Source organism: Trichophyton rubrum, assembly GCF_000151425.1.
Source record: "Trichophyton rubrum CBS 118892 genomic scaffold supercont2.1, whole genome shotgun sequence".
Classification (NCBI taxonomy): Eukaryota; Fungi; Ascomycota; class Eurotiomycetes; order Onygenales; family Arthrodermataceae; genus Trichophyton; species Trichophyton rubrum.
In genome coordinates, this window is record NW_003456428.1 from 118,176 (window position 1) to 144,485 (window position 26,310).

A 26,310-nucleotide genomic window follows, 5' to 3' on the forward strand; every position below is an offset into this window, starting at 1 on the left:
ATGAAGGAGGTGTGTTATCATTTATCTCTTTTATTCTTTTTTTTTTTTTCCCTCTTTCTCAGTTCATATGAACCAAGTAACTAGACTAGACTAAATAACTAAGTAACTACACACGCTCACCCAGGTAATTTGGAGGAAGCAGAAGAACAAAGCCACCCTCCCTGGTATCCAGACCCATCCAGACCCGACAATGAATAAGAATTAGACAAGAATGATAACAGGGTGCAGAAGGTATAGAGTAAAAAAAAAGCAAACAATACATGACTTGGTGGGTATCTGGAACACAGTAATAACATCAACAGTAAAGCAGACAGAGGTAGAGGTAGAGGCGGAGGTGGAGGTCAAGATAGAGCGGCAGAAGTATTATGTATGGAGTGGGAGGTAAAAGGGTAGGGGAGTAAACAAAGGAACATCATCATCGTCGTCGAAGGTAATATAATACATAGAATCGATCAAACGTATTAGAATAGAGGTAGGAAGGTGGTATATGTAGGTGTATGGAGGCGTGTGCAATAGGATGTAAAGTTTGATGGCGGGCGAGAGGCGGCGGCATGGGACCTACCACCCCTTGACGTGGTACTCCCAGGGACCGTAGTCGAAGTAGTGATTCCACGAGCTGTTCTTCGACTCCTTGTCCTCCTTGCCTTGGCCCTTGGAGTCGTTGGCGCCGGGATACTCCTGGAGTCCCGCGACATCACATGCCGTATGCCGACGCTTGAATGCCGCGGTAGCAGTCGCAGCGGTGGTCTTCTGCTGACGCTCCCAGAGGAGATGGCGGCGGAGGGACTCAGTCAGTTCTGTTGCAAGCATGTTTCGGCGCGTGGTTCGCGGAGAATGAGCACGAGCTACGATACCGCCCGGGGGAATGGAAGTCATGACGATTGGACGTGAGTGAGGTACTTCCGAGCGCTTCATCTCCAGACCCGGCGAGCCGACGGAGCCAGAATCAAAGCCGCTGTGGTCTTCGTCATTGTCTTCTTCCTCGCCATCTGCTGGGGCAAGGCCTCGCTGCTGCTGCATAGCTGGAGTAGAGCGGGAGTTGGCGCCGGGTCCGCCGCGGAAGGTTGGAGCAAAGTTCTGCTGGGGCTGGTGCATCATCATGGTCAAAAGCGAACGGCGCGAAACGAGATTTGGTCGCGAGTCGACACGCTGAAACAGCTGTTTGTCGTCGACGCTGGATCGGCCGGATTCGGTAACGGAGTCTTCCCAGTCGCCGTCGGACGAGTCTCCTTCGCCTTCGTCCTCGATGGCGCTTTCGGAAATCTCAGACTCGTCGTCCTCGTCGCTGGAGGCAATGGCGTCTTCGTCTGATGCACTGGTCTCGCGAATTGGTCGAATAGGGTGGCTGGTGGCCGCTGTGTCTCTGATGAAGGATGTCCTGCTCCTGCTGTGCTGGGCCGATGCTAGGTGGTTGAGGCCATCACTAAGGGAGCTTCGGTGGGTCTTGATAGCCATTCTGTCTTCGAAGGAGGACTCCTCATCACCGGAGGAGCACCCGAGAGTGAATACACTGGGCTTTTGTTGCTTGAGGGCGGACTGTTTGGGTACCGAGTTCTTGCTCGTGCTGGCTGCAGGAGAGAGCTGGCTGTGGGAGCGGAATGAAGACGAGATCTTGGAAGGTGAGAAACCACGTACGACGGAGGATGATGGTCGAGGAAGTTCGGTGGATGAGACGCTGGTGTCTGAAGAGGGAGTAGGGACATCACTCTCCCGGACTCTCTCTAGTGCAGTAGAGCACGAGTCAAGAGATTGATTGTTTGCTGGGGCCGGAAGCTGCTGTAGATGTGTCTGCTCCTGGTGTTGTCGTTGTCGTTGCTGTTGTTCTTGTTCTTGTTGCGGCTGTTGTGGCTGCTGTATGGAAACTGGAGTAGGGGAAGATGCCCGGGGAGTGGCGTCTAGTTCACGATTCTCGATCTGTAGCTGCGACTTGCTCTTCGGTACACATATCGGCTCCAGCTGCTTCTTCTCCTTGATGCTGTAGACCATCTTCTCCAATCCGAGGGAGGTGATGTGCCTTTCTCGTCCTCGTGATATGCTTAGGACAGAGTCCTCGCCGACAATGGCTGGCTTTGGGTCAAGCTCTATGGTCCGGGGTGTGCAGGGGCACTGGGGACTCGAACCAGAGCTCGTTTGTGCTGTAGATCGTGACCGTGACTGTTCCAGTCCCTCGTCTGATAGAGCAGACTCCACGCTGCTAGAAAGGTCGGGAATCGACTTGGACTCCCGCCTTAGTCGCTCCAGACGGGATCCTGAGTGTGTTCTCTTCTGCTGCTGCTGCTCTTGGCTCTGCTGAAGAGAGTCCTTGTTGTTGTTATCTGAGTTGGTACGTGACTTGGCCTGGGGGGCAACACAGAAGGTCTCGCGGTTCCAGAGCCGCCAGCTCAGGTTCTCGAGCCGTCTGCCCTCTTCCATGAAGTCTGCACATCGTGAAAACACTACACCAGCACCATTAGATTTTGGCTGTCCATCATCATCACCGGCGGGGGGGATTTCAAATCACTCACCCATCCACATTCCATGGAGAGACTCTGCATTGCGAGTGTCGACCTGGTGAATCTTTGCAGGGTCGACAGTCAAGACCGGCGTGCTCAGCCTTGACGGCATGATTTCCTCCTCCTGTTTCTGCTGCTGTTCAATTCCCAATGTCCGGTTCTGGATGTCCTGTTTCTCTAACACCCTCCCTACTCTCTCTTCCGGACCACCTTTTTTATGTCTGTCTCAATCCGGGGTTCTGTGGAGGGGGAGGGGGGGAGCCGGAGTATGTGCAGTGTGTCTCTTCGTCGGTGTCTTTGTTTCCCTCCCTGTGGCTCTGCTGTTTTCCTCCAGACGTGGGTGCGTATCTAGTAGCAATGCGACAACAAACGGGATGTAGCGTAGATCCCGGCCAGTTCCCTCTTCTTATCGCAACAAAGAGAAGCAGAGGCAGACTAATAGTACAGTGCTTGTTGGATGCTATTAGGGGGAGGCGAGGAGAGAGGAGGGATGCTGGCTGCGAGGTGCGAGTTGGTGAGCGTGCAGAGAGGACGTTGAAGGGGGAGAGCGAGAGAAGCGAAAAGGGACGGGGACGTTCCACTTAAAGAAGTCGATGAAAAAAAAAAGCCCAGGGCGGACCCCCGAGGGGAGACATCACACATCTGCCTCTTCTGGCCCTTGGTCGGTGGATGCGAGTCCAGGTACCTCCGCACCGGATTTTGTATGCAGAGATACTTCCTGCCGCATCCTTTTTTTTTTTTTTGCCCTTCTTTTCTTTCTCCCTTCAGGGCGTTATTTTTAACCTTTTTTTTTATTCCTTTTCTTTTTTTCTTTTTTTTATTGCTTTTTTGGTGCGTCATTTTTGCAAATCGCAGAACTGAAAAAAATACAAAAAAGACAAACGCAAAAAAGGAAAGAAGTGGGTCTCGCGCGCTTTGCAAAAAGGGAAAACGAGGTACCGTGACCTGGTATCTTACTGCTGGCTGCTGACTAAGACACTGCGCTCGCCGGGGCTCTTCCGCCTGCTGTATTTTTGGCGTTCTGTCTGTACGCGTATCGGTTTTAAGTGACAGTACGATCGCCTTAGCTAAGCATGTTTATTATGTAAGAGTAACCTCGGCCTGCGAGAGCAACAGAAACGACAGAAAAACCTCTCCCCCAGACTTCCAATGTTGGTCGCCATCGAGATGGAGATGGGGATGAGCGACGGCGAGGATGAAAGCATTAGCGAGGGAAGGGAAAAGGGGAGGAGGCCAGGTGTCTAGCCGCGGGCGACGCGCAAAAAGTCGCCTCTGGAGGGCACTTCTTCTTGAAGCTCCGGCTAACTCGTGGACTAGTTAATCGGTGACCTTGACCTGCTCCATACACTCTTATCCTACTATTATGCTTCCTCTCCCTCGGCGCGTTTCACCTTGCAGCCTTGGGGCCAACTAACTAGTTCCTTTTGCCTTCTCTGTTATACTCCGTATGAGACAAGCAGGCCAGACAGACAAGACACGGCGTGTGGCGCGCGAGGGCGGCTGGCGGAGATGCTGGGGGGAGGAACGAGGACCCAAGGTCACTTGACTCTCCCTTATCCCTCGCAGGGTCGTGTACCTGCCCCCTTCGTTGGTGACAGCTCATCAGTCACATCGCCTTTCTTGCTCCCCTTCCCTCCCGTCAAGTGAATCAGTGCCATACCATACATCACGGCCGGACGATACACGCAGAGAGCCTTTTCTTTTGCGCTAGCTCCCCCCGTCTGCCTTGCCCTGGGGGATCAAACCACTTCTGTTAGTTAGCCAGCTAGTAGTAGTTGGTCCTCTCCGATGGTTGACTTGTTGAGCGTCCATCTTTCGCCTGACTTTTTGGGGCCGTGTAAGAAGGGGAAAGGAGGCATGTACATCATGTACGTCTATCGACGGGGCCCCAGCCCTATCAGATATCCAGCCTCGTTTCTCGTCCCCTTCTGCAGACACCGTCTTGAAAGGCGAAACTCACCGGTTCTTTCGATCCTGATAGTTTGCTCCGTACCTACATGCATACGTCTACGTCCTGTACAAGCCGGCTGTAAACAAGGGAGACAAACAAAAAAAGGGATATATATATAAAAAAAAGCACAAAGTAACTGACACCAATTCAATCTCTTAGCTTAGTGCTCAAATAATAGTATTGCTCTTCGGTATCACATTTAGTTTTTTTGATTCCTCCTTCATTGGAGACCCCCTTTTTATTTTTACTCTTTTCCTCTGTCCTTACGCAACTCCCAATATCAACTGAGCACTGGGTAAGCGCGGCTCGAAGGAGGAAATGAGTGTTTTACCCATCATCGCCAAAGTCATTCCTCTCTTAGCGCAACGGCTTGGCATAAAACGGCTATCCTGCCTTTGTTTGTGTGAGCGGTCCAGGTTGTTCCTGTTTGTGGGGAAGCGAGAGCGGTGCACAGTGGATAGTCATCCAAGTGGCGCGGTTGGCTTGAACCAGGCCGCTTTCCCAGGGCTAAGACGAAGACGAAGACGACGAGGACGAAAGAGAGAGCAAGACGAAGCCTCTAGTGTCGGGGGGAACGAGCGGAAGGAGAGCGAAAACGAACAAGAGAGAGACAGAGAGAGAGGTAGAAGACACCCAAGAGACAAGAAAAATAGAACTGGTCGTTTGCCGGAAGGGATGTGGTCATGTGCGGGAAGTGCGCTTTGTTTATGAGCTTTTTCTTTTGCGCTGTCCGATCTCTCTCGTCTTCTTAGAGGCTACCGTTGATCGATGCTGATCCATAGGGCAGAAGCTCTCGAAGGGGCCCAAGTCAGTGTCAGGTCAAGGGTCATGTCAGGTCTGTCGTCAGTAGTTACCTCAACTCAACGCAGCGAGAGGAACGGCCATTATCCTGATTAGCCTATACGGGGGGAGGTGGAGGAGCTCTGGTTGACGTGTTCCAATTGCTTTGCTTTCAGTTCAGCCGCCCTTCCCTGATCGTGGAACATTACCCCGTACATTAAACAGCCCCTTCTAGGGTCGTGACCGATGTCTCTCAATCGCTATCATTATTCCCGTTTTCATGGAATGGCTAACTAGCTATCCAACTGGTCCCTCGAAGACGAGTGTGATGGTGGTGATGTGACTATTGTGATATTGACCTCTGGACCGTCACCCCGGGATCAGGGAGAAAGGACAGCGCATTGGTTCTAGATGTGATCTAGCAGGAAACAATATGCAAAAAAGGAAAGACGGCCGCCATGTAAGAAACATGACCGTATGGCAGTAACTTCTCGATATGGAGAATGTATGGAGTATCTCCCCATCCTCCCATACATATAGCATGACATGACCACCCGGACATAAATAGTAAAAGCTGCCCAAAGCAGAGCAGCGGCGGCTTCACCCAAGGTGGCTGCTCGTTGTATAAGCCTCATTTCTCACCGCCAGATGCAGGATGCAAGCTCGTCTGCTTCTTCCATGCGATCTGATCTTCATCTGCTGGCCACTAGAGCATCCCCGTGCTAGGTCCTTTTTGTTTTTTTTTTTTTTTTTTTTTCTTATATCTTAAAAAGATAGAAAAATAAAAATAAAAACCCCAGCCTGTCTGTTCCATGCTGCTCCCATCAAATCCACGTCTTTGTCCTTGTGACTCTGCACGTCTAACAGTTTCGCCCCGAGATGTCTGTAACTGGCTGGCAAGGGGTACATTTTTCCTGACGTCTCCCTCTTATCTTTTCATCACCAGCGCCGTTTGTCTGGCTGCCTGTTCCCTTTTTTTTTCCCTCTTTGTTTTTTTTTTTTTTTTTTTCATGTTTGCACTCTCCATCCCCCAGTTTCTGCTGACCTCTGCGTTGGCGACACTGGGGTCCTATCGCCCTCCCCCTTCACCTTCAGTCACCCAGCACGAGCACCGATTTAGGCGCCGGGATGGCTGGACATGTTTTTAAGGCTTGTAAGGCGGTCCGTACCTACATCGTTCACCCGTCAGGCTTACCATAGTTTTCCTTTCCCTTCTCATGGCTGGTTCCCGTTGATACATACGTACATACATCACCATGGCCCAGTCGTCCATGGGAGGTGTGCGTGGTGGTGGAGGGCATCCTTTCATTCGGTTCTTGGGACGATCTGACAGCGCAGCAGCACACGCACTGCGCAAGGTCCTGCGCGAATAGCCACCAGGCTGTGACGCTGTGCTTTGCTGTGCTCCAAATATAATATATCACCGTTATGCATATGTAGACAGTCAGGTGAGGTGAGGAGGTTGGGGCGAGCTGGCGGCGGTGATAGGCTTATGTAAGACAATCCCTTATGTAAGTTACTTAGGTAAGTGGTGACTAATGTTTTGTGACGTTATTTATTACGCGCATACATACGATAAATACAGCCGAGGTACGCACGGGGCAAGCTTCCATGCGGCTTCTGGAAGGCCGGGAAGAGTAGGAAGAGATAAAAGACGGAAAAAGATGGAGACGAGGAGGAGGATGGAGACGACGACGGGGGTCGAGACAAGGCCAGCTTGCCATCGCCGTCGCATTCAGGGCCGCTGCCGTCTGCAACTCCATTCGGAGATTGTCGAGCAGCGAGCGGTGAATCCCACTAGTCAAAATGTTTTGATTATAAAATGAGAGATATTCCAGTGGTCCTTCTTTTCCATTACGAAAGAGGCTAACCTGGGCACTCTGGTTATTTTGGAGATAACGACAAGGAGGTGTCCACCCCCCACCCCCCGACCAAGGCATCGGGCAGAAGTCCCAGGCTGAGAAGGAGGGAAGAGACACGGCCCAGGTTTCGCTACCATGTGGAGAGGGAGAGAAGGAGAATGAAAGTCAATGGTTGGCTCGCTCAAAATATCAACACGATGGCCATCACACCCTCAAAGTCGGTCCTCCAGGCAGGCAGGCAAGCAGTTGTGATGGCCGAGGCTGGAGGTGGGAAGTAGGGCTGTCCTGACACCTGCCAGCCATCGTCAATGTTCATCGCCGTCTACGTCTGCATGTAGTTTAGGCAAATTGCGCTGGCGGTAGGAGGGGGGGGGTCGCAAAAACAAGCCCAAGCAAGTCTGCAAGTAGTTATGCAGTGACGAAACGACTGATTAATCAAGGACAAGGTGCTCATGTGCCCGCACTTCACCCCTTCGCCCCCTGTGTAACTTGTCTGTCTGAGGTTGGCCTGAGAAGTCCTTACGCCAGAGCTAGTTTTGAGGCTTGGTGAAGCAGTATTTACAAATGCGGAGGGGAGCGAAAATAGAGAAATAATGAGAATGAGAGGTGGGCTGCGGATAGCAGTAAGCATTGCCTCCTCATCAGCATCGTCACTCTGAACCTATCCAAGCCCTGTCATACCCAGGAAGAGTAGTTGTTTAGAGCGTTAAACAATAACCTTGGGAGTTATTTTCGGAAAGATTGTCATCGAGTAGATCAATCTGTCGGTATTGGGCCATATTTCTTGGATCCTCTTCCCTCTCTGGGTTGTCACATCGCCGCCCTTGCTCAAAGAACGTAATAGACACCATATTATACCCATTGAGGTTATCTCATACGGATATCTAGTTATCTAGTGTGCAATCAAGGAATACCAAGCTTGTCGATAGATTAGTTTAGACATCCACGTGAGGAGTTGAGATTTCCATCCAGTCCCTCCCTCTTCCGCGCCCTTATGTACTTACATGGCAGATATCCGTCTTCAGCCTTCTTCTTGTCAGCCACCCCAGTTCGACTGAACCAGCCAACCAGCAGCCACCTAGTCAACAAAGTAGTAAGTTATGCTTAGTTAGCTATGGCGGGGCTGATTCATGTACGTCTTTATGCAAAGAAGCAACAGGGATTGTTGTTTATCTTTTTCTTCCCTTGCCCCTCGATCGGGACTATTTTCCTTCGCAACCGCAACCAAGGTAACGAAGAAGCAGCCAGGAGACGGTCACGGGTCGTAGAAGGGTGAATGAATGTCTGGTCCATCGACATCCTCTTCCTTCGCCCTCAGGTAGCCACCTCGGCGTTACTGGCAAGTAGTTAGCTGTCAATCTTAAAAAGAGCCGGAAAGGCGAGCTTGCTCGTGCCTTGAGGGCGATAGTTTATCCTGTGACTCGCAAATTTTGTTATGCTGCCGCTGCTGGGGTGCGTGGCTATGATGCCAGCGTTGCGCGGAGTATATATCCCATCTTCCCGAGACGAACACTGGCAGCCCCCGAGCCGAGAGAGGAGAGGGGGCAGAGACAGTCCCGAGTAAAAATGTATGCGCAGAGCCAAGGGGCAGCATCACGCTCGCGGTCGCCAGACAAACGGAGTTTTCGTCCTCGCCGGTCCCTCGCGCTGGTTCTGCGGTCCCTTTTCTCCATGTTTCGGTTCCGGGCGTCGGGATGTCACCCAGCTGGTCGCAGACACGTGATGGCTTAACTACCTATTAGCCCCTATCGATCCATGGGAAAAAATCTTGACCAGCTTCGCCCGCAACCCCGAGAAACTTCTTCTTCCCCATACTCTGTCCACTTGTTTCTCTTGTATGGATGGCCTCCTAAGTTTGTCTTTTGCTTCTCAAGCGCTTATGAGTTTGGGGGCGAAAGTTCCCCCCGCCGAGGTTGCTCGGCGCCCTTTCAGCCTCCGCTTGCGCTTCTCATGCAACTCTGTTACTTTGGCGCTTCCCGTAGTTGTGTCCCCATAGTTAACTAGCCGGCTGTCTAGCCAGAGTAGCATGCTGTCTTTACATCTGACATCGGGTGTGTTAGGGAAACGAGATCGGAAGAGAGCTGGGGAATTTGCAATTGAGAAAGGCAAATTCCAGTTAACTCTTGCCAACTAGCTCAACTCAACTAACTACTCCGTAAACTGGTTGACTACTCGATTAGTCTGTTAGTTGGGTAACTTTTGAGGTATCGATATGTATGCTGAAATCGCATTACAAGAAGCTCAAGATACTTACGATTCTCTTACCAGATCCGACCAGTCGAACAGGCAGTTGGATTGACTATAGGGTCAAGTCGTGTGCTCGATCCAAGGAATATCCATCGCTGGCTTGACCCTGCGCCAACCGCGCGACAATATGATATGTTCTGTTTATTCTCCCCCCTTTTTTTCTTCACAATGAACACCCAGGGTCTTGATGTCCAAGCCATTGGACCAACGGTTCATTCTCATGTGTGCACTGGAGCTGTGGGTTCGTGTTTGTCTGGCTTGCTTCGTATGATGCGTGTGTATCATTTGTTGGCTCCCTTCTCTTTCATCACATATAGACATGGTGAGCGTCCACCACATTCATGGTCTTGACGGATGTTCTGTTAGCTCAGTTCGCCTTGGATCTGGGCTAACTGGGCGAATTGCAAGCCGAGGATCATGAAGATGGCCACTCCAACGAGGTTAGTTGGCTTTTGTTTTCTTTTTAAGTTACTTCCGTACATCTGGGCTTTAATCTTATTCGGATCTGAGGATAATGTGACCCGCGCCAGAGGTCTGGGTGCTGGAATTTCTATACCTTGTCAGTCTCACCCGGAAAGGGAAGCAGAGGGCGCAGGAAGAAGAAATCATACCCGTGCACTGCGCAGCCTCTGACTTGCGATTTGCTCAGAATTCGTTGTTTCGACCAGACGAAAAAGAAAGGGACACAGGGAACAGAGATGGAATGGGGGGCCCCCGGGGCATAGGGGGGAGGAGGAAGGAAGATAACGTTTATTCATGACGACTCCCTTTCCTTTTTCTTTATGATATGTGTTCGGAATTGTCGATGTTAATGTTCTATTCTTGGTGCTGGTGTTGCTATGCAAGTTCCCTGGTTTCATTCTATTTTGCCCTTCGGTTGACATCTCATCAGCCGGGGCCACAGCTCGGTCTGTTTTGAAGGTCAGCCTTGGAGAATCGTAACTGGTCTCCGCATCCAGTCCCACAGAGATGGCCAAACGGCCCTCGCTCAGCGCGCTTGAGCCATATGGATAAGCTCCTCCTGGCCATGGAGAGTAAAAGAAAGACTGGCGGGTTACAATCTCTATTTCCCATGTCTCTTACCCTTCATCAATAGGAGCTGCGGTTCCTTTGACTGGAGTTCTCTTCCCGGTATCAGCCATCATGCCATCTACCACCCCTGATATAGAACATCGATGCACGATCTGGTGGCCTGAACCAAGTTCGCCACGTTACACCAGAGGGCTGACGATGGCGGTTTGGTTTCAAGGCACCGAACCCGCATCATCAATTTTCCTCCCCTAGATCTCCGAAGGGTGGTAACTTTTGTCAGGCCACCTGCTCCTGCTTGGTACCTTGTTCCTTTCCTGTACCTTGCCTTCTTCGCTGTGCACATGATACACCACACGTTGCATACAGCCAGCTGTTCCTCCCAGTACCTGGAACCTGACAGATACCTATTTCTGCTTACTTTCAGGGCCAGAGCAAGCCTGGGCTGGAATAGAACTGGGGACAAAACCTCCCTAGATGAAAGAGGGAGATTGTGGGGAGATTGCTTTGCATTAAAGACGCTACTCAACCCAATTGTCCTTTTAAAGGGCGATCTCTTTATGCTTGTTTCACAGACGGCGGAGTCCAAATGATCTATTCTGATCCGACCTGAAGTAGTTCGGCTACTGTCCCTTTTCCCCCAGATTGTTCTATATTAGTACTGCATAACGCAATCATCTAAGAGTTGCTGCGCCAGCGTTGTCTGTATTACCTGTCTAGTGCTTCCCGGCGGAGTAATAATTTCACTCCGTGCAAAAATAACAAAAGAAAAGAAAAACCAATAACCAGGTGGATGGGATGCAGCAATTCGCGGCGGAACTGAGGGTTTCAAGGCACTGATTCATATAATAGCTTGCTTCCCATCATGTGGCCTCTGTATTATCGTCTTCTCTTTTTTCCCTTTTCTCTCTTCTTTCCTTACCCCCGTACTTTGAAATTCATCGTCTCGTCTTCTCTTTTTCTAGCTTGAAAGACCATTTCACAAATAATCGATGCGAAAACAAGGATCATGGCCCTGGAGAAAGGCAACCTAGATTGCAAAAGGGTCAGTGCATAGGCGTTTTCAGCCCGCGCTCTCTGTCTTTGTGCCTGGGTGCTGTTGGCTTGCTTTGTGCTGTGTATCTCGCGTCGTTGGTCACTGTCTGGTCGTATCCCTGTGCTATGTGTCCTGTGAATGTTGGCTAGCTGCTGGTAAAGGCGATGTATCTCATCCCAATCCCAGCACACTGGGTTGCGATTTGACTAGCTGCTCCGATGAACTAGTTACGACCATGACCGCGGCTCCCGGTTCACTGTTCGACTTGCTGGAAGCGGATAGTCGACTTGTGTTCGCTTCCCCTCGAGCTAGTACTACTCTTTATTAGCATATTTACACCAAATCGGGGCACTTAACTCCCGTCTCCACGCTCTCTCTCCTGTTTCGCAAGCAGGCTGCCGTAGGTATTCCGTCTTCGTCAGGTCCTCTGCAGTATGTTGCTCTTCCAGTTCGTTTGTATATCAAAACTATGGCGCGTTGGAAAAGGGAGCTCGTTCTGGGCTTGGTGGGCAGATAATATATCATGTGTTTAATTGGGACGGGACGCTGTCGGGAGCTAGCTGCTTACATCAGCAAGAGAGTAACAACATCCCGACCTCAGGAATCTCCGGCTGTAAGGAGTACATCAGCTTGCTCTCGATACTGGCTGCTGGGGTTGAATGTACCGAGTCCTTGTGCGTTACTGTACACCCCGAAGCAGGAATGATACCCCTCTAGCTGTTTGTTTTCAATACTTTGATCGCACACTCAAGGTCAAAATTTTTTTCCTTTTCTCTCGACGAACGATATCCAGAACAAATCAACTGATACGTGTCTTGCAGGCAGTTGATCTTTCAATAAATAGTGGCCTACGACCTATTGAAGAACGTGAAGGCATATTTCCAGTCACAAGTCTTCGTGCAGGTAAAGCATCGGGGCTAGACCAAGGCCTGTACGCTTCCGCCTCTTGCTCGGCTTTGCTGTACGTCTCAACTTGCACGAGCCTGGTCGCCCACTAAGCGCGGTGATCGGACAAGGAGAGATATCATTACGCTAATTTACTTGCTTCAGTGGCGGAGGCAGATGACATGCTTCAGCCTCGAACGGCCTCCCGCGTAATGCCAGGCCGCTCAGCTCTCTCCCATGAGTCGATAAACCTTCGGGTTCGGCCTCATGAGCCAGCCACGAACTCCAAATTTGCTTCTCGTAACAGATAAATTGAAGAACTGCTGTGCCACAGATCTTATTTCCATGAACAACTGACTAGAGGCGGGAGGGGGAGAGAAAAATAAAGGGAGTCTTCTCTTTTTTTTGTTCGTAAAACGTTTTGCTCCCAAATCTAAATCAGATCATTAAGGCTTATAGCCTCTTACGTTTCCTCTTGCCGCCCTTCAACGACGAGTGACCCTTTGTAGCGGTACGCGTCCGCCATGGGAAAAAGGATGAAGCCGCTCAAGTTATTCTAAACGCCTCTTTCCGTCTGCTTGAGGAGAAATGTGCTCATGTGCATACCCAACCTTTCTCGTACGACCCAAGTCAGAATGAAGGAGATGTCAAATAGCTAGGCAAAGCTCAAATTTGCTGCACAAATGCACGATCAGGCATGGAGGGGTGTCGGTGTCCTTGATATCCATCTCTCAATATCTGTTCTGACCAATATGCTGACCACCCCCCGTTACCTAAGTTGCCCTTGATTCGTGCCATGTTTGGATTTTTTTTCCTCAAATAGCAGTCTATTTCACCTCTTTTGCTGATTTTTTACGTTTCTCTCACCCAGGCTGTGTTATCTTCGTATATATTGTACAACAATATATGCTCTCTCCCCAAATCTTTTTCCTATTCCCGCCAATAGAAAAATAGTTTTGAAATAATAGCATTCGGTGTGGTGCTTGTGCGTCTCTGCAGATTCGTCGATCGATTTCCCTTTCTCAGCCGTTTTCCTTTTTGTTGATTCTACTTTGTTTTTTATGACTTGCAGATTCATGCAGGGTTTCTTTATCTTAATGTGATTTTTACTCTTCCTCTTCATAGAGGGGTGTCCTTATTTCTTTTCACCCAAGGCCGTCTTATCCAAGGAATTATGCAGTGACGCGATGGACTGTAGGTCCATTAACCTATTTGATCATTCGATTGCTTAAAAAAGCTATATCTGCTCACGTTATAGGTGTTCTCAGAGCTGGTCATCCCTCTGGTCAATTTCTCAAGATATGACACCTGTCCCAAGAATCCTTTTGCTACGCTGCAGGCACATTGACTCGCCACTTCTACGTATATGCCCTCTCAAACCCCCACGGGCTCTTGGAGCTAAAACAGCCTGCGAGAATGTCATGGAGAATTACAAATCGTCTTCTTCTCCCTTCGGCCTTCTGTCATACGCCATCGTTGTGGCTCTTACTAATAGCTTGTACCAAAAAGGACGGACGATGCATATCTTTCTTATCGATATGCAACTCAATTTCCAAGGCTACCTACTACCTCTGCCCTGCCCTTCTCCCTATTCTTCCCCAGCGTTTCGTATTTCCATCTCGTACATGGCTTGCCTGAGCGATATCAGTTCGTGGAATTCGTACGGGCGGCTCTGTCTGATGTCTCTCTGAGTCCCAGATGTCCAGAATGTCTGCATTCCGGTTAACCATGCAAGTAATTCCTGCACATCAGATATCTACCTCGAGTTTCTCACGGTATATCCTAGTGCAACTAACTCAATAATCCGGTCAAATAGCTGTTCACGAACTCTCGAGAGTTCTGGACTTTGCCCCGGCTGTGTTGCATAATATATTGCATGAGCACAACGTATGCACACAACCGGTATTCTATATACTGTGAAAGCGTATGAATGACTCCCAAGGCCATTTTTTTCGTTTTTCCCATATTCTGAGAGAAACATTGCCCCGCGTGCTCCGCAAGCCAGAGTGCGGGAAGCCTTGCGCCTCTTGAAGCACTCAACAATATATGCCATTGCTCCATTTTGATCGCATACGCCACATCAATGGCTAGTCCCTAAAACAAAAAAAAAAAAAAAAAAAAAAAAAAAAAAAAAAAAAAATAAGCAATAATTGATGACCTCAGCTTCGACAAGCGATCACATGTACTGTCTATTTCTTATAGTGTTGACTCTTATTTCGATAAAAATCAACCACATTACTCTGTCCACGTTCTATGAAGGAAGGGTTTCAGGAGACATAATATTTACCCAGTCCGTTCTGAAATATGTTCTACAGCATATGGTAACTAATGATTTTTCATCTCTTTGAAAATAAGAGGAATACTACACTATGTAGTATGCTGGTTGGGGTACCGCTTGGCAAGCGATCCTGGTTCTACCCTGTTTCTAATATTTTGACACCAAAGACAGACACTGGACCTGCACGGAGGAGTACGAAGGAGATGAATAACTGCATCGCAGTTGCTCAGGTGATTCATATATGGCAGATATCTGTCTGTTCGTTGGGTCGTTTTATGTCGGTGGCGCCGCTCATTTCACGCTTTCTTCTGCATCCTACTGGCTGCGAGGAGAAGTCGCTGGTCCTCCGTTAAATATGGCCCCTAATCGTCTGTTCCACGTGACGGAGTCGAGCGAGGATTTTTCGCGCATGCTGCGTTATGTGTTGACGGAATACATGCAGCGAAGAGCAAAAGTAATAAGGGGTGACTGATACCTCGTTTTTGCGGAGGCTGACGGGATTTTGAGAGCACCACGAGATCTGGTATTCTTCAGGGGAGTACTCCGTAGGTCTCAGTAATCGTCTTGTACGGACGGACCGGATACACTACCCAGTTTCTTTTTTATCTCGCTTCAAATCATTTTTCTTTTTCCTTCGACTTCTTCATTCTGATCAATTCAACTATGGGGCAACGGGTGCTTGCATTTGCATAGTGTGATGTGCTATGGGGGTAGGATATATCTCAATGATAATACTGGCAAGACTGTGCAAATCCACGACCCCTCGATTTTTTCAAGGTCCATACGGAATAGCGTCAACCTTACTCCGTATGTTTAACAAGACTTCTTTGATGTCCATTCCTCGCTGCTGGGACTTGTCGAAAGAGGTGGTAGATTATGATATGTCAGTTCCGGGGAAGCTGGCATACGTATCCGCCTTTCGTCTTCAAGCTATTTTTTGAGTCTCTCGTGTTCTCCCATGTTGTTTATTTTGTCATGTGTACGAGTGTTTGTGGAATAAAAGTCTTGCAGGGTGATAAATTGGCAGCGGGCCTAGGGAGTGCCTCGCGACGAAGGATAAAAAATTCTGATATTCTACCACTGGCGTGCACACAAACCGATACCCCTGACGCTTGATATCCAATCGTTTGGTGCTAGGTCAGTGCAATCTGACGGCGTGCACCGGGCTTTGACAGATATTACTCTGCGCAATTCTGCAGGATTGACTGGCTCATTTCTTTTCTTTTTGGTGTGGATATAGCCATGATACACAGCCCGCCTTTGGGCCATCCTCCTGGGTTTGGCCAGAGGAAGCGCAAAAGCCATCAGTGAAAAACGAATGAACGAGCCTTTTTGAAAATAAGACCATAGTTATCGAGCCAGGCTTGCCGCCATCGCCAACATCAGCAGCATCACCACAGGGTGAATGGACTTCAGGGGGTGATGTTATAGTTTCCTAGTGCGCGCCCAAGCACCAGGACGCCGGCTCTCCGCTGACACTCTATTTCTGATACGGGTCAACCGGAGGTGAGGAGCAGAGGCTGTAGAGGCCACCAGAGGCCCATCACTGAGGTATACAGAGCTGCGAGATCGATAAGGATGGATGACGTTCTGTTTGTTTATCGTGACTTCGTTGGCAACCGTGGTCCATGGATGCGGATGAACCGTGGTTCGTCGCCGTCGCCGTCAGCAATGAATAGATAGTTACATGACATCATAACTCGACGACGCCCGATATAAAAGGTACGCTCTCGCACATAATGAGCGTAGAAAGCAAGGATGACACATAGATTAGCAGTCAGTTAAAACAACGGACATACTCCGTATCAGTGGGACAGATCTCGTTTCTTCTCTGCTTGCTGGCCTGAAGTGAGGTGGCAGAGAACGAGATCTCCGGCCAGGTGAGCCGCTCCGAGGCATGTAGTGATCCTTCACTGTTCAGACTGACACCATGGACTGCTACATAGATACAAGAGACAGAAAGTCGTAACGAGGGGGGTTTCGGCCCTGATAGTCTCTGAATTTCTCAAAGTTACCATACCTATAGACTCGGGAGGCCCCCATATAGTAAGGCCCTTCCTCGAGCTCACTACCCTTGCTCCGGCTACTCAAAAGAGACCTTTTTACTTAGACACTATGATAGGTTCAGGTTTAGGACATGACGAGAGAATCAAGTACTGGCGGAGGTGGCAAGGGACCAAGGATGATGAAGTCTGGAAACTACTTCAGTAGCCGAGCACCATGTCCCTTGATTGGGGACGTGGAAATGCGAAAGCTACCAGAGGCCAGCTGCTGAGGTCTTCAACTTACCACCTCCTATGCTACCAGCTGCTGATGGGATCACGATGACAAGCAGTGGAGTGATGGCAAACATGATGGATGGAAGAATAGCAGGCGAGCGTGCTGTCTATGGCAGGCTAAAGGTAAGTTCTTTTGCCTGGAAGCTAACGTACGGGCTCCGCTTCGGCTATCAAACATACATAGTCAACTATGTAGCTTGAGTTGCATGATGGACTTTAAAATGTGGATATGCATATGGTTTGCTTCCCATTGTCATGATCTAACTCTGTGCAGAAGCAGTATCACTACAGTATGGCCGCTGTGGTGGTTATCATTCTCGCCTTCATTCTTCAATCTAACTCTACACTGTACGGAGATAATTGAGTGATAGGGTAGCCACTCGCAAGTCAAGAGGCTTTCTTCCGCAGGCAACGCTGCTGCTAATTACCCGAATCTAATCCTGGCCCAATCAACCCGCGATGGGAGTATATATCAATGTATGGGCTGAGCTCCCGGTACCGCTTGTCGCCGTACCCCATACCCGAAGGGGCCTTTTATTTTTTTAACTATCAATCATCCTTAAAAAAAACAAGGAAGGCAAAAAATAAGACAAAAGACTATACATTCAGCTCGCATATATGATAGTCAGACCAGAAAATAAACCAGATTATAAAGTTGTTTATTTTTGCACTTTAGTTATTGCCTTGTGTACTTCTCCCTATTATTATCTAACATGGGGTTTACCTCCCATCCTATGTTCTGAGCACTAATTGCAGTGGACTGCACTATTCCGGCACTATTGATTTCTGCCCAGCACATGTCTTCGCGCGTGGACAGCTGCAAAGGGCTTTTTGGCTTCGGGCTGATCGACACCTCGCCCTGACTCTCGGGGTTCAGATCGAGATAGATGGATCTTTTGGCGGTGATCTCCAAGAAACCTCAACCTCTCTAGTTAGCGCTGCGGTTGAGCCACACACCGAGAACCTTGCCTTGGGAACTCCTGATAGGAATCGAAGCTGAAGGTTAAAATCCTGCGTTTCTTTTTGCTTCGATATCGAGTCTAGATGAGACGGGATGTTCTGTTCTCCTTGAGGAAGGGCTTCGTCATTCGCCGACCACTTGACCATTGGCACCATTGCCCTTCACCACCGATCAGTCGGTGAGGTATCTTGACGGTGTGCGTTGGCTGACCAGGTACGGAGTATTTACGGAGAGTCGACTGGAAGGCGGATGTCTTCGTCGTTTTCGGTCTCTCTCTCTCTCTCTCTCTCTCTCTCTGCCTGCAGTCAGGGGCATGCATGCATAACTATAACCAAGTCCAACCCCCTGCCATGTCACATCTCGCTCTTTTGCCAGGCCTGTCGCGCAACGCATAGCGTTTTGTAACAACCCCATGGCTCGTCAGGATCACGCCTCAGTCTGGCATGTGAAGTCAAGCCGTAGCCACTATGGAGCATAAACATGGCACTAATTCTTTTGGTGGTGGCGGACAGTCCCTTGTCTCCCGTCTAGTCCTGCCTTCCAGCCATCTCAGCCATAGCCCTTGTACCTGCAAAATGAGAAGCCATCATCTTGATTCCCAGGTCTCTGCATCCAGTCTGCTCCATTTTTTGCTCCACACGCTCCATCGTGTAGAGCGCAGATTCTGCCTCGATACCCCAGGGTCATGGAAAAATTACAAAGTAAACCTCTGCTAATATATTGGCCTTTGGACATAGATTAGCTGTAACCAGTGGGCATCTGGGTAGGTTACCATTTTATTGCTGCTGAAGAATTAGAATATAGCCGCCCAAGAGGGTCTTATAGTAAGAATCTAACAAGTTAGTATGGAGTGCACACGTCTTCCAGCCACGATGGCATAGGTCATGTCCGCTTTGGTACCTACGCTTCCATCAACCTGGTGTGCGAAAAGTAGGTACCTACGGCGGATTTAATGAGTTATCGTGTCAGAATTTATTTCCGACTTGTAAGAGATAACTCTATAACCCTTTCCAATGAATACGATGTCACTTTTCCCTGTCTCTGTCTGGTTGTCAAATCGACGGCTGCAAGAGAGGCCTTGGGGTCAATGCGTAGGTAGATAGATATGTGACTTGTCTTGCATCATGAAGCTGGGATTTAGAAGAGACAACCTTTCCTTTTTCCCTGTTTCGCAGCTGCTGCTGCCGGCATGAAGAGTGTCAGCAAGCTGGTTGGCATGATGTTTTTCTCTTGGAGTTGTGCGGTGTTGTTACGAGGGGGAGGCGAGTATACGTCGTCCACGCACACCCCTGACGGAAGGGAGACATAACGAATTATTAGCCTTCATGTGCCCTGTGAAATGAAAAATAATGCATGCATGGGTTGCGCTGCAGGATATATCTGAATAGTAGCTCGAGCGTAGCCCTGGATATGCAGTCGTATGCAGTCGTCCATCTCGTAGTGTGGCGGTCAGGGTATTTGCAAGCTGGATTCAAAATACACGCTGCACTGAGTGATTACAGAGTGATGCTTTCTCCATGCACGTATATTATTATTATTATTGATTTTTTTTTTAACTCTTTTGTGCGGTGTAGAATTCCCGAAATAAATATTCTATCAAATACTATGCGTAGCAAGCGAAGTAATCTGATATATTTCGAAGAGCCCCTGAACATTCTTTACTTTAATTCTCTCCGAGCTTCATAGCCAGTGAGCCATTGACGAATGCATAAACAACTGCAAGATCTCGGTATTGGATACTCCCACACGGGGTTATATATCCTACCTGGTGAGATAAAAGTGGATATGGGATTGCTCGCAGCAGCACCCGAGCGAAACCTAATGCTAGTCAAGGATCCTTATATAGAGAAACAATAATGCCCAGGTTTGAAGGCACGGATATCGTCAAGTTGGAAGAGCTTCAATTAGGAATGCCCATGAATTTCACGGGGCAACTGCAGTTTGAATAGTATTCGAGGAATGGATTCCGAAACTCTGCCATAGGTCCAAGTGGTCATTGACAGAAGAGACAAGTTCACCGGTTTGCGTCAAGCAAGAAAGAGCCCATAGTAAAGGGTATTGTTGGCAAAAATATTCAACATATCGAAAGCCATTAGTGTTGATATAATGCCGAGTTGCTTACTTTTAGTGCAAAGGTGCGTGTTTGTAAAGGTATCTGGTCCGGGGGCGATAAAATATTGCATCTCTTGACGCCTGGCCGGGGGGAATTCTGGTTCGGCTTCTTAACCCAGGGCGATGATAGAAGCCAGGTTAGCCACCTAAACATATATGAGTCAGGCTACATCTGTGAAGTGCATATATTCGCAGTAGCTTCTGGGGGTGATGGCCGCTACAAAAGTGAAATGACAGAAGAGAAGAAGAAAAGTGAATAAGCCAGACACTTGAAACACGGAGTTTGTTAATTTTTAATTTTTGTATCGGGATTATTTGGCGGTCAAGGGCCCTTTTTTGGGCTGACGCCAGGAAGTGTAGGTCGGTATCAGCTGGTATATAAACAATTTTGGCTCCTGGAAAATTTTTTGTTCTGGCCTCTCCTGCATAAACCTCAACTGAGCGTGGGGTAGAAATATGATCAAGTTTGTTTTATTTCACTTTTGTCTATTCACTCATAGATTTATTTTGGTATCACATACTGGGATCCTGCAGGGTTGCAGATGAGAGATATGTGAATATCAGTTTCTATTAAGTGAGAAAGGAGAAAGCTCTCCGATCGAAACAGAGGGAAACCAGCTTACCGACCCATCTAATTACTCACCACTCCGGAAGAATCTTGTTTAGTTGAGAGAGCGTAAGACAGGATTTAGAACTCATCGTTGTCTTCACCAGCAATAATGACATTGTTCACCTACGAGGCCAAGTTAGCTCCGAGTAAGATGTATAGTTGTCGGGGCAGCAAAGGGAAAAAGCAGCCCCTGAAAATGGATAGTGGGTACCTTGAGAACGAGACGGCAAAGCTGAGTAGCAAGGAGTAGCTGTTCACGTTTGCCAATTAGAGGGTCAATGACAAAGTGGTCTCTCATGTCTAAGATAGAAACGTTAGAAAGCTGCCGTTATTCGATATAAACGCTCATTGTATATAAACCTACCATTGCTTCCAGTCTGCATGCAATCCACGCCCAGCCTACTGTTCTTCTCCTTAACTTGTTTCGATTTGATAGAGGCTAGGGTTTCAATTGGACTCCATCCGGAATTTTCGGCTAGTGCTAATGGAATAGCATCCAATGCATCTGCGAACGCTCGCATCGCGTATTGTTCAAGGCCGGGGTTCTTCGGACATACGTTAGTTGAATATGGTCGATAAAATGGATATGACAATGAGGCAAACAGACCTTTGAGGCAGCCTCCTCTACTGCGAGGGAGCAAGCAATTTCCGCAGCACCTCCACCATAGACAATACGGTTATCCCGAACCAAGTTTCGCACGACACAAAGTGCATCGTGCAGTGAACGCTTAGCCTCATCAATTATCTAATTTTGATGTTTGTTAGCAAAAATGAGTCATGCAACATGGATTGCAGGAAAAATATTGGCATACCATTTTGTTGCTACCTCGGACAAACACAGTGACAGCTCTGGTGTTTGCGCAATCCTCGATCACCAGCATCTTCTCCCTTGTGGTTCCAAAAGTCATCTCTCTCACAACACCAGCAGTTCCGAGTTTCTCAGCACTAAGGTCTTCAAATCGAGGAACAATCCGGCCGTTAGTGGCAATGGCAATAAGTTCGATCTCTGGGCCACCAACCCATCGGACTGCGGGCAGATCGTTTTGCAAGAGGAGATGGTTGGCCTCGTCGTCAAAGCCCCACTGGCAGATGACCAGATTAGCACCTGTATCCTTGAGCTGTCTTATCATCTCAGTGAATTTATCTTTCTCATAAGCCTGGAGTTTCTTGAACTCCTCCACACTGGTAATATCAAGCTTGTGCTTGGTTTTCGGCTTTGGCGGTTCAAATGCGCACGTTAAGATAGCGATTTTCGCGTCCTTCACTTCATCAGGCATCTGGGGGTGAGAAAAATCTTTGTCCACGATGACACCCTTGACGAGAAGGGAGTCCTCCAGAGAGCCGCCGACTTTTCCATCAACTTTAATTAATTCAAAGTCAACATCTTTTCTTTCTAAATCAGCGACAGAGAGGACGGCATCGACTGCTATCTTTGCAAACTGGTCATGCGCTTTTGATACACTGTGAAAGCCATTCGTTAGCTAATTAGGCTCGGGTATACATATGCAAAGTAGAAGGGATAGTTGGGGACATACATCTTGCTGCCCAAGGAAGTCTTTGCTACCTTGAATAGGTTCTCTTGCTCATCTCGTGAGAACTCGACTTTGTCACTGATACTATCGAGATGTGCTACCGCAATATCACAGGCCTGGTCATAGCCGTCTGCAATTCTGATCGGGTGAATCCCCTTATCAATTAAATCCGCGGCCTGTTCTAGCAGAGCTCCGGCTAATACGACAACACCAGTTGTACCGTCGCCTATTTCTTCGTCCTGCGATTTCGAAAGCTCAACTAGCAATTTCGCAACATGGTTTGATATTTCCATCTAGCTCCGGGTATCTGTTAGACAACTACTTGGAAATCGGCGGGGAAGGAACGTCGCAGACCTGTGAAAGGATAGTGGCGCCATCGTTTGTGATAGTGATATCGCCATCTGGAGAAATTAGGATTTTATCTAACCCTCGAGGACCCTATATAAAAAAAACCCCCCAAGACGTATTAGCACGTAATTGCTGCCATTGTAGAAAGGGTATAGGCCAGCTTACCAGTGAGGTCTTCACAATATTGGCCACTGTCTTTGCTGCAACAATATGAGATTTTACCGCATCGGTGCCATGTTGTCTTTTCTTCTTTCCCTGACTATTAATCAAATGCCAGGTTAGACCTTGAACTTGTAGCTGCAAAGCTTGGGAGGGACAGCCTACTCTCGAACAACAATGAACGGGCGCCCCTGCTCGTCCTTCACCACGGAGGCTTCATATGTCTAGGTTAGATAAATAATTGATAATAATACCACGAGGAGGTCACTCAAATACCTTGGGACATGTCAAGCTCTATTAAATCAACACATCAGTGAGTCTTCTGTAATGAGGGGGGGGGAGTGTGGTTATTTCAGTTGACATACGCATAGCCATCTTGAAGCTGCGGCACTGGGTATTTCTATAAGCAAGGGTTTCTTCTATTTTCCGGGACTTTCCAAATGGTATAATAAGGTCGACACTCTTCAGCTGGCTGCGATAGTTTGCTGTTGTCTTATAAACCGCGAACTTGAAGCCTCCAACTTTGAAAATAATTAAATTCAAAAATAGGCGCTGTGAAGGCTTAGTCATCCTGGTGGGAGGTGATTTCCCAAAGCGGACTAGCGCAATATTGCTCTCAAACAAAACGCGATTTCGCGACGACGTCTGGATGGAACTTTGCGGTTTGTCAGTCTTCAAATGCCGGCGCAAGCTTGATATTACTTGATCCTGGTTGGCTTTTAGTTGCTGAAACTGCGCCTGTCATTTATTCGCTACTTCGCTGTTTTTCTACATCTTGCAGAAGTCGTCGGCATGCCTCGTGAGTACCGTTACTTGTATGCGTCTCCATATCGGGGTTACTAACAGCTTGAAGCACACATTGAATCTAGTGACGAGGAGTCCGTCGGCGAAGCTATTCCTTTCCACAGCAAGGAGGACGAGGAAACCAAACCCATCAAGGATGATGAGAAAGACGACCAGAACGGTGAAGAGGACGAAGAGGACGAAGCTGAAGATGATGACGAGGACGTGTAAGCAACGCAATCGCTGGCTACCTTTCTTGTTGCGCGGCAATAGCTAATGGGTGGATAGATATGTCGTGGAGCGAGTTGTAGGACATAGCTTTGACAAGAAGGTTTGGCAATTACCCTCAGGCTCCTCTTCTGATCATGCGTTGTCTAACAATGCGAGTTGAACAGGGAAAGCTCCAATTCGAGGTGAAGTGGAAAGGATATGATGACCCTTCAGATATGACTGTAGAACCAGAAGAGAACTTGCTGTACTACCTACCTCACTTTTCTTTCTGAAATTTTTTGCCCAACCGCTAAACTGAGTTAACAGTGACGGAGCGCAAGAGGCCCTCGAAGAATACTTTAAGAAGATTGGCGGTCGACCCGAAAAGCCCACGAAGAAGCGGAAATCGCTAGCGGATAAAGCATCATCTACACCAGACAAACCAACAAAGAGAGGCAGGAAGCCCAGCTCTATCAAAGTTGGAACATCGGACCAGGAATCTTCCCCTGAAAATACGGATTGGGCACCTCCTACAGGTGACTGGGGGAAGGAGCTGAGCTGTATCAGCACAGTTTTACGTGACCCCGATGGTGATGGGCTTGTTGCCTACTTGGAGTGGAAAAATGGAAGGAAGTCGAGAGCCCCAATTCAGACTTGCTACGAACGCTGCCCTCAGATGGTATGATAGCCAAATATCTGGGATAAGAGATCACAATGCTAATATTTTCAAATAGATGCTTAAATTCTACGAACAACACCTGTAAGTTCTTCCCTTATTGCATCATTAGCAAGGTTCAAGAGCTAACTGTCTTTTGTAGGGTATTTAAAGAAGTATGAATCGAATATTATTTTGTGGCTGGTCACGACACGCGGAGGGCCAACATTAACTACTAATAGGCTTCAACACCATGACCTGCACCGAGCTCGAATTTACATAACGGCCTATTTGGGAGCTGCGGATGTGACCTGATCCGATTGTTATGGTCTTCCGCGCCCTATCGCTAGCCTCTGATACACGTCTCAAGCCTGGGCGACTAGAATCATTTCTCCCCCACTGGTTAGTTGAGTGTCTACATACCTGTGCTCACCATTTTGTAACGTCCCCTTCTCCCCTTTAACTTTAACATCGGCTTATCTAGCTGGCTAGGCAGCGAGGAGTAGCTAGCTGTCTTGTTTTATTTGCATTATAGCCTGCTGTTTCTCTTACATTTCATCCTCTATATGTCCGTTCAACTTGTACACTTGGAGTATTACGGTGCGTTAGCCTGGATTACATGCTTATTCAATAAACTGCATACTTTCTACGATTCATAAGAAAATTTATGTTGACGACGGTGAAGCACAGAAGTTTACCAAGATTAGTAACTATCTCGTGAGGTTGTATGCTTGGTATGCTTGATCTGTCCAGTACCGTTCTCCATAAAGTGCTTCACTCAAATCCGTCAGGTATTCAAATCGAACATCAAATTCTTCTCTGCCATGCTTCTGTTCAATACGCGCGATGGCTCGGGGATCTACCCCTTGAAGTGCAGCGTCGTCCTCTTCACTCCATACCCCTTTCATGTCGAGGGGAATACCCTTCCCAGCTTGAAAATATTTGAGCACTTCATCAGCAAGAATACGATCCAGCGATGTACAGCGGAGAGCCATTTTAACTTGCTCTTCAGATAACACGCCCTGGCTGCGTGATACTCGAGATCTAATCCATTCTGCAACCTTTTCGGCTTCATCTTCGACATAATATTGTTCAGCGATGTTCTGTGTAGCCTGCGCAACTAAATGCGAGCTTTGTCTTGGATTTTGGACAACTCTTTGAGGGGAAATTTCTTGTTGCTTGGAGTTCATGTGCTGCCTATGTGACTCTTCCCTGAAAGTAACTGGTGATTTAGAGAACCCTATGGAGAAGCTGTGGGATAGGGTGGACTCTAGTTCTAGGCTGCTGCCTTTCCTGCTATCTGCACCCGTGGGATTGACATCACTGGAGACGAAGCAGTCAGGCAGGGTACGCCTTCTCTTCGCTTGAGGGATCTGTTTGTCACTGCCTGTTCCACCTAACTGTCTGCTATCGATCGTGCTGGTATTTTCTCGTGATACCTTTGTGGTATCAGATATACTGCTGTATCTGGGCATTGCTTGCCGCTTTTTCTTCAATTTTGACTCATAGATCGGACGAACATATGTATGGAAGTAGTTTTTCCATTCTGTTGCTGAATGTCTACTCTGAAATACCGCCATGTTAGGAAACCAAGATGCACTAACGTGATAACAGGAACATACCTCATTTTTGGCAAATTCAGACCACATCTCATCTTCTGCATCTGGTGAAACTCCCAAGATATCTTCCGCATTTTCAAGGAGGACATCCCTGTCCGTTTGGGTAAATGGCCCTGGCCGCGGGAGGTAACTAACCTTTTTTACGTATCGGTCACGCCATGCTTGCCATGTATGGTTCGGATGCTAAATGGCAAGTTTAGAAGTTGTCTCTCATAAATAAAAATGGCTTTAGGTACCTGTTGTTCTAATTGTTGATATATCTTATTTCCAGAAACTGCCCCACCAGCCATTTTGTATCTTTCCATCCAGTCGTATAAAATTTGATCATCTTCCGCAGTGAACTGTTTCCTATACCGTTTTGCTGGACCCATGGCAGGCTGCCGGACACTTCCACGGGGAGCTCCTACTAAAAATTCACTTGGCTCTTGGAGTACTCTTTGACGAATTGAACGCTCCACAAATTGATACGAATAACTATTGGG

The 26,310-nt window shown here is 48.2% G+C and overlaps 7 protein-coding genes across 12 annotated transcripts; 4 read left to right on the forward strand and 3 right to left on the reverse strand.

The window, feature by feature from the left end:
• Positions 1–49: 49 nt before the first annotated feature.
• Positions 50–3,045, reverse strand: TERG_00042 (uncharacterized protein). Its single transcript, XM_003238000.2, has 2 exons — positions 2,505–3,045; positions 50–2,435 (listed from the first exon to the last, which is right to left on the reverse strand). The coding sequence occupies exons 1-2, from the start codon at positions 2,602–2,604 to the stop codon at positions 559–561; spliced, it is 1,977 nt and encodes a 658-aa protein (XP_003238048.1). The 5' UTR covers positions 2,605–3,045; the 3' UTR covers positions 50–558.
• A 5,936-nt stretch (positions 3,046–8,981) lies between these two features.
• Positions 8,982–13,245, forward strand: TERG_00049 (uncharacterized protein). 2 transcript variants are annotated; one of them, XM_003238008.2, is made up of 3 exons: positions 8,982–12,149; positions 12,219–12,358; positions 12,448–12,479. In XM_003238008.2, the coding sequence occupies exons 1-3, from the start codon at positions 12,057–12,059 to the stop codon at positions 12,461–12,463; spliced, it is 249 nt and encodes an 82-aa protein (XP_003238056.1). In that variant the 5' UTR covers positions 8,982–12,056; the 3' UTR covers positions 12,464–12,479. The 2 variants fall into 2 exon arrangements, with proteins under 2 accessions (XP_003238056.1, XP_047603498.1); XM_047747542.1 differs by having other exon boundaries at positions 12,219–13,245.
• Positions 13,246–13,348: 103 nt separating this feature from the next.
• On the forward strand, positions 13,349–14,262 carry TERG_11510 (uncharacterized protein). The gene has a single exon (XM_047750620.1). It carries the CDS (start codon positions 13,584–13,586, stop codon positions 13,971–13,973), a length of 390 nt encoding a protein of 129 aa, XP_047604989.1. The 5' UTR covers positions 13,349–13,583; the 3' UTR covers positions 13,974–14,262.
• Positions 14,263–14,415: 153 nt separating this feature from the next.
• TERG_11511 (uncharacterized protein) lies at positions 14,416–15,959 on the forward strand. Its single transcript, XM_047750621.1, has one exon. It carries the CDS (start codon positions 14,611–14,613, stop codon positions 14,911–14,913), a length of 303 nt encoding a protein of 100 aa, XP_047604990.1. The 5' UTR covers positions 14,416–14,610; the 3' UTR covers positions 14,914–15,959.
• A 4,641-nt stretch (positions 15,960–20,600) lies between these two features.
• TERG_00051 (T-complex protein 1 subunit epsilon) lies at positions 20,601–23,131 on the reverse strand (the record flags this gene model as incomplete). The annotated part of the gene is made up of 11 exons (XM_003238011.2): positions 20,601–20,645; positions 20,734–20,822; positions 20,887–21,067; positions 21,130–21,267; positions 21,335–21,983; positions 22,058–22,347; positions 22,409–22,492; positions 22,568–22,661; positions 22,727–22,775; positions 22,838–22,855; positions 22,927–23,131. 11 exons carry the CDS (start codon positions 23,129–23,131, stop codon positions 20,601–20,603), a joined length of 1,842 nt encoding a protein of 613 aa, XP_003238059.2.
• A 222-nt stretch (positions 23,132–23,353) lies between these two features.
• Positions 23,354–24,466, forward strand: TERG_00052 (uncharacterized protein; the record flags this gene model as incomplete). 5 transcript variants are annotated; one of them, XM_047747543.1, is made up of 8 exons in its annotated part: positions 23,354–23,360; positions 23,415–23,571; positions 23,633–23,675; positions 23,740–23,819; positions 23,882–24,233; positions 24,289–24,314; positions 24,373–24,385; positions 24,452–24,466. In XM_047747543.1, the coding sequence occupies 8 exons, from the start codon at positions 23,354–23,356 to the stop codon at positions 24,464–24,466; spliced, it is 693 nt and encodes a 230-aa protein (XP_047603499.1). The 5 variants fall into 5 exon arrangements, with proteins under 5 accessions (XP_047603499.1, XP_003238060.1, XP_047604991.1 ...); XM_003238012.1 differs by lacking the exon at positions 24,452–24,466 and having other exon boundaries at positions 24,373–24,391; XM_047749028.1 differs by lacking the exons at positions 24,289–24,314; positions 24,373–24,385; positions 24,452–24,466 and having other exon boundaries at positions 23,882–24,239.
• A 453-nt stretch (positions 24,467–24,919) lies between these two features.
• TERG_08642 (uncharacterized protein) lies at positions 24,920–25,858 on the reverse strand (the record flags this gene model as incomplete). The annotated part of the gene is made up of 1 exon (XM_047748990.1): positions 24,920–25,858. One exon carries the CDS (start codon positions 25,856–25,858, stop codon positions 24,920–24,922), a length of 939 nt encoding a protein of 312 aa, XP_047603500.1.
• Between the last annotated feature and the right edge of the window lie 452 nt (positions 25,859–26,310).